This window comes from Mastomys coucha, unplaced genomic scaffold (assembly GCF_008632895.1).
Source record: "Mastomys coucha isolate ucsf_1 unplaced genomic scaffold, UCSF_Mcou_1 pScaffold11, whole genome shotgun sequence".
NCBI classification, from domain to species: domain Eukaryota; kingdom Metazoa; phylum Chordata; class Mammalia; order Rodentia; family Muridae; genus Mastomys; species Mastomys coucha.
Window position 1 is genome coordinate 28,892,309 of NW_022196893.1, and position 5,891 is coordinate 28,898,199.

Here is a 5,891-nt window from a genome sequence, read left to right on the forward strand (position 1 = left end):
AGGAGGAGGAGGAGGAGAAGGAGGAGGAGGAGGAGATGAACAACGTGCAGGAGGGAGATGGAGAGCTGCCATGGGCTAAGGGCTAAGTCTCAGAGGGCTGCCCAATTGGGTCCAGAGCAGCCAAGATGGAACATGGAAATTAGTTAAGTAGTAACTCGGAGTTATCAGTAAGAAAATGGATTCTAACAGCATGGAGGTTAGGCAGTTACCCAGCTAGTGTGCTGACTAAGACATATGAAAATAGAACGGCTGTGTGTGTGTCTTTCATCCGGGAACATAAATGGTCAAAGGTGGGTAGAAATCCCCGCGCCAGGATTTGTAAATATTTATTACTACACATCTCCCTCTGGGTATCACAAAGCCTGGGGCTTCCAACACAGAGAGGAAAAGCAATTCCAGAGAAACCTAAAGACTGGGAGAGGGGTGACTGGATGGGGGAGCACCCTCGCAGAAGCAGGGGGAGGGGGTGGGATAAGGAGTTTCTGGAGGGGAAACCGGGAAAGGGGATAACATTTGAAATGTAAATAAAGAAAATATTCAATAAGAAAAAAAAGAAAAGAAAAAAGGAGGGGGGAGAGGGATTCCCATGGTCAGTCTCCCAACTGCACCTGGAAACAGCTAGAAAACTATTTTACCTTGTAAACAATAAGCAAACAGCATGAAAACTATTTACATAGCATCCACATTGCATTAGCTATTAAAAGCAAAACAGACGTGATTTAAATATGTGGAAAGATACACATATGTTAAAGCATGCACTGTGCTGTTTTACATGAAGAACTTGAGCATCTGCGGTTTTGGTAGGTTTGCAAGACGGTGCCGGGGTCCCGGAATCAACCCTTCTGGGTTCTCAGGAACTGTAGTCCAGTCTGCCCCAGGGAAAGCCTCCAGAAGTGGACCTTATACACACACATTGCTGCTGGAAGGGTCTGTGTCTACACATCTCATCTCAGAGACTTTCAAAATGCTCCCACTGCTTATTCCAGGGATGCTGCTCCTTAAGAGTGACCCCGGAGAGATAATCCCAGACCACAGGAAAGACTTAAAGACCAAGTGTGGTGGTTGGTGCACCCGTTCGATCCCAGCACTGGAGAGGCAGAAGAGGGTGAATCACAGGCCTGTGAGTTTCAGACCAGCCAGGACTTCATAATGAGTGCCTCTCAAAAACAAATGAAGCAAATTAAACTGAAGCCTGGTGAGTCATGCCTTGGATCCCAGCCTTGGGTCCCTGCACTTGGGAGGCAGAGGCAGGCAGAACTCTTGAGTTTGAAGCCAAGCCTGGTCTACAGAAGGAGTTCCAGGACAGTCAGGGCTACATAGAAAAGGCCTGTCTTGTTAAACCAAAACAAAAAAACAAAAACTCAACAACAACAAAACCGAGAGAAAGAAATTAAGTTTAAAACTAAAAGTGTTTAAACACCCAACTAATAAGAATTAAAGTTAACACTGAGCTGCTCAGGTGATTTATATCTGTAATCCTCCCACTGGGAATCTAAGAGAAAATCAGCTACGAGTTCACAGCCAGCCTGGGATGGACGGCCTGTCTCAAGAAGCTAAACTTAAAAGAAAAAAAAAGATAAAATACAAGATTCTCAGTCTTAAGGATTTTTCTTTTTTGTAATAACATGCTGGCTGATAAGTCAGAGTGCAGAGCTGGTAGTAGCAGCCTGGAGACCAAACAGTTGCCCAGCATATGCAGGAGTCTAAGTCCAATTCCTAGCACTATTAAAAAAATTTTAAATCAGCTGGGCGGTGGTGGCATACGCCTTTAATCCCAGCACTTGGGAGGCAGAGGCAGGTGGATCTCTGAGTTCGAGGCCAGCCTGGTCTACAGAGTGAGTTCCAGGACAGCCAGGGCTACACAGAGAAACCCTGTCTTGAAAAAAAAAAATTAAATCAATCAAAAATCAACGAAGCAGGGTGCAAAATCTAGCTTCATGTTTGTGCCATTAGCCATGTCCAATGGGTAACTAAAACCCAGAGTGAAGACCAGCAGCGACTAGGGCACTAAGATACTTGGTGATTGTCTTTTTCTTATATTTTCCTATATTTCTCTAGTGTTTGAAATACTTTTGGGCTCTTTTTATAAGCACAGCAGTAGTTATTAACATTCTTGGCTGTTGTTTCTGAGTTTGCTTTTTTTTTTTTAAATATTTATTATTATATGTAAGTACACTGTAGCTGTCTTCAGACACACCAGAAGAGGGCGTCATATCTCATTATGGATGGTTGTGAGCCACCATGTGGTTGCTGGGATCCGAACTCAGAGCAGTCAGTGCTCTTAACTGCTGAGCCATCTCTCCAGCCCCTTGCTTTTATTTTAAAAAGGCTGGTCGTAGTTGGAGACTCAAATTCCTGCCCTGGCCCGGACTGCCCCTCTTTGTCCTTTAACCAAAAGCTAGTCACCGCCTACTTAGGTTTCCTACGTCCTGATGAATCTGTAGGCTTCATGGGCACCGTGAAGCTCAAACAAGATGGAGGGTTCTGCGACCTCTGGGACTGTTCTGAAAGGCAGTTAGTTCTCAGAGGTGGACTCAGGCCCTAGCACCTCCCTCTGCCTCCCTCACAGTCCCTCTCTGGTCTTACCTGTGGCAGGTGTCTCTGAGCTGTTGAGGATTTGGGTCTGACAGGTGGGCTCTGGGCTCAGCAGGGAGACAGGTGCCGCTGGGGAAGACTGGGTTCTGGACAGGGGCCTGTGTCCAACCTGGGCCAGAGGTATCAGCACAGAGTCCCCGGGGTTTCCCTGAGAGAGCCGCCCGGCTAGATGCTGCTGCTCCCAGAGTGACACCTGAGGGAAACATGGCCACAGGCTCCAGTTTCTCAGACTTGTCCCCCTGCTCGTACCCAAAGTATAGGGACCCTCCAGATAGACTCTTTTTCTGGAGAAATTCCAGATGTGAGCTCTCTGACCTTTCCGAAGCCCCACACCCAGACTGATGTTCTGACTGCACAAGAATTCCTTGGGCCGAGTCTACTGTCTGAGATCACCTCTCATGGGACTACGATACTAACTACAAGCGACTGACTGCCTGAGATGCTAAATGCATGGGGACGGTCATCACCAAGTGCTGCTGCTGGTGGAATCCTGTTTCTCAATTCATAGAGCCCCAAGCCTCTGGCTTTGGAGATAGGGTCTTTGCAGGGGGGAATCAAGTCACACTGACGTGATTAGGTAAGTCTTCCTGGGAAAGGTTTGCTGTCCTTGTAAAAGGGACCTTTGAACAGAGGCCTGTTATAGATGCTCCTTCCTTATCCCCCAGAACACATCCCCTCTCCCACCCGACACACACCTCGATGTCACCCTTCAGCCTACAGAGCTTCAAGGTGACCAGTACCTGCCTCTCAAGGCATCTTGTGTGTCTAGTTTTTGCTGCATGGGTCCTGGCATACGGGCACTGCCTTGAACCCCATGCTGTTAATTTAAAGCCAGGGACCTGCTGCTCTCCCGCGCCTTGCCCCAGCTACCTTTGGATACAAGAGAGCCAGCTGCAGACAGAGAGCTGAAGATGGAGCATGCGTGGCTCTGTGAAAGGCCAAGAAGCAGGTACAGGGTCTACTTGAGAAAGCAGGCTGCAGGAATATAGCCAGACGCGCGCACGAACATGCGCATGCGCATCAGCACCATAGCCTGGGTCTTGGTTTCCTCTTCTTCCCTTCCCCATCCTATGCCAAGCCCCAAGCCTTCTGACTGAACTTTCTTCAGGGTCCTTAGGCACAGCCATACCTGTTGGTGCTGCTGCAGAGAAATGGGGCCTCTGCTCTCAGGAGGTCCACGGCCCGACTCCCTGTGTTCCAGGCCGTCATTCGCCATAGGTCCCACTCCCCCACCATCTGTCTCTAGGTCCTCAGCCGAGGGTATCTGCCGCAGTCGGGGCTTCTCACTGGGCTTGGCAGGCCTCTGGGGAGGGGAGATGGCTGGCTGAGAAGTGGATAGAAAGGAGGGTGGGTGACGGGTAGAGGGTTGGATAAGGCGACATTCATCTTGCCAGGTCTCCTGCAGCCACTTCTCTGCCCCTCCAGGCCTTTCTTCTGCCTAAGTGCCCTTCTTTCAGTCCACAGGGGCTCGGTTAGGCACACCCTCAGCACCTCCCCTACCCAGTTCCCCTCACCTTGATCAGCTGCACATGAGGTTTGAGCCGATCCTGGCGGGGCTGCAGGGAGCCCAGCAGAGGGGAGGCAGTGGCGCTGGGGGGCAGGGGCTCTGAGCGGGTCCGGTTAAGGGGCCGATGGAGGCCTGACCCAGAGAGCCGCTCGGTGGTCAGTAAGGGCTGGGCAAAGTGGAAGGGCAAGGGCCCGAGCCCGGGCACTGGAAAGAATAAGATGGGTGTAAGGAAGGAACCCTGGGAGCCACGGAAGAAGACGGGCAAGGATTGGAGCTGGAAGGAGCGGAGGCAAGGGTTGGCAAGGGGATACAGACAGTGAGGGATTGGAAGGTGGGGTTTTTCCCAGAACTTGACCCCTTGTCGGGGTGCACAAATCCTGCCCATTCTGGGAGAAGCAGCAAGACTCACCAGTCCACAGAGGGGCATGAGAGACTGAGGGGTCCAGCAGGAGAATGGGCTGCAGGCGAGAGGGCAAGGTGCTCGCAGCCTCTGGCTCCAGACCGTGGTGCAAGAAGAGGGGAGCATGGGGGTTTCCCAGGACAGGACCCCGAGGGCCCAAAGTTGAATGGGTCCTGCGGTCACCATCAGCCTGAAAGAAAGGTAAAGTCAGAGTCGGAGAGGATTCTGGGAGAAACAGATGAAGGTAAGGTAACAGGATGCAGGCAGGAAAGAGGCCGGAGAAGCACGGAGTGGGGGCAGGGTGCCCCAGCCACTCACCCTGGCAGGGGCAGGCAGCCCCAGTGTGATTGCGGGCAGCAAGGACACTGTCGGCAAAGCGAACGGGGCCAGAGAAGTCTCCTGCAGCCGCAGCCGCTGGCCCAAGAGCGCCTGCCATGGGGAGCAGGGTGACGTCACCAGTCCTGGAACTCTACCCCAGGTGTGCCGTCCCCAGAACACCCAAGAGACCCTGCTAGGAACTCCCCAGACCCTGACACCTCAGGCCAGGCCACATGCTGGAAAAAGGCTGAGACTCAGAACTGCCCCCAGGAGAGCACAGTGCCCAACAAGGCCTTACCTCTGAGCCCAGGGCCGGGTTGGGGCCATGCTCGCTGTCATTGGGGGAGCTGCACCCTGACGCAGGTGTGCTGCTACTACTGGGGGAGGAATCTGAGGGCAGAGGATAAAGGAAAGCACGGTTACGGATCACAGCTCCGTCCTTTCTGGGTGCATCTCTGCTTTCTTCCTGGGGGAACAGGTCGCTGCCGGACCACCCCTGGCCCACGGCGCCTCTAGCAGGTCTGTGAGACGCACCCGGTACTAAGTCAGCAGTCCTACGTCCACGTGGCCCAAAGAAGGGCCCACACCGTGGACCGCCACTCCAGGGCTCTTACCTCCAAGAGTCTCAGCAGGCCTCCTCCGAAGGCTGGGAGGGGCACTTTCCTTCCTGAGCAGGGGATTCTTGCGCCTCTCCAGGGATTTCTTCGGTTTGTAGCGCAGCTTCAGGTTGGGCTCAGACACTGAGGAGGAACTTGTGTCGATAGGCCAGCCAGCCTTCTCTTCTCTCTCCCTCTCTCTCTCTTTGCTTTCTTTTTTTTCTTTTTTCTTTTCTTTCTGAGACAGGGTTTCTCTGTGTAGCCCTGACTGTCCTGGAACTCACTCTGTAGACCAGGCTGGCCTCAAACTCAGAAATCCGCCTGCCTCTGCCTCCTGAGTACTGGGATCAAAGGCATGCGCCACCACTGCCCGGTTTTCTCGCTCTTTCTTTCTTTCGTTCTTTCTTCCTTTCTTTCGTTCTTCCTTCCTTCCTTTCTTTCTTTTTCTTTCTTTTTTTCTTTCTCTTTCTTTCTT

The 5,891-nt window shown here is 52.1% G+C and overlaps 1 protein-coding gene across 9 annotated transcripts in view; it reads right to left on the reverse strand.

Moving 5' to 3' along the window:
- Hdac7 (histone deacetylase 7) overlaps nt 1-5,891 on the reverse strand; it is a 39,834-nt gene that overhangs the window by 11,290 nt on the left and 22,653 nt on the right. For 5 of the 9 annotated variants that reach the window (XM_031354111.1, XM_031354122.1, XM_031354094.1 and 2 more), the window contains exons 6-12: nt 5,435-5,560; nt 5,119-5,210; nt 4,821-4,931; nt 4,512-4,692; nt 4,110-4,306; nt 3,725-3,919; nt 2,587-2,788 (exon numbers count right to left, since the gene is read on the reverse strand). In XM_031354111.1, coding sequence (XP_031209971.1) covers nt 2,587-2,788; nt 3,725-3,919; nt 4,110-4,306; nt 4,512-4,692; nt 4,821-4,931; nt 5,119-5,210; nt 5,435-5,560 — 1,104 coding nt within the window. The remainder of the gene's footprint in view (nt 1-2,586; nt 2,789-3,724; nt 3,920-4,109; nt 4,307-4,511; nt 4,693-4,820; nt 4,932-5,118; nt 5,211-5,434; nt 5,561-5,891) is intronic. The other 4 variants (XM_031354136.1, XM_031354106.1, XM_031354099.1 and 1 more) reach the window with 3 other exon arrangements.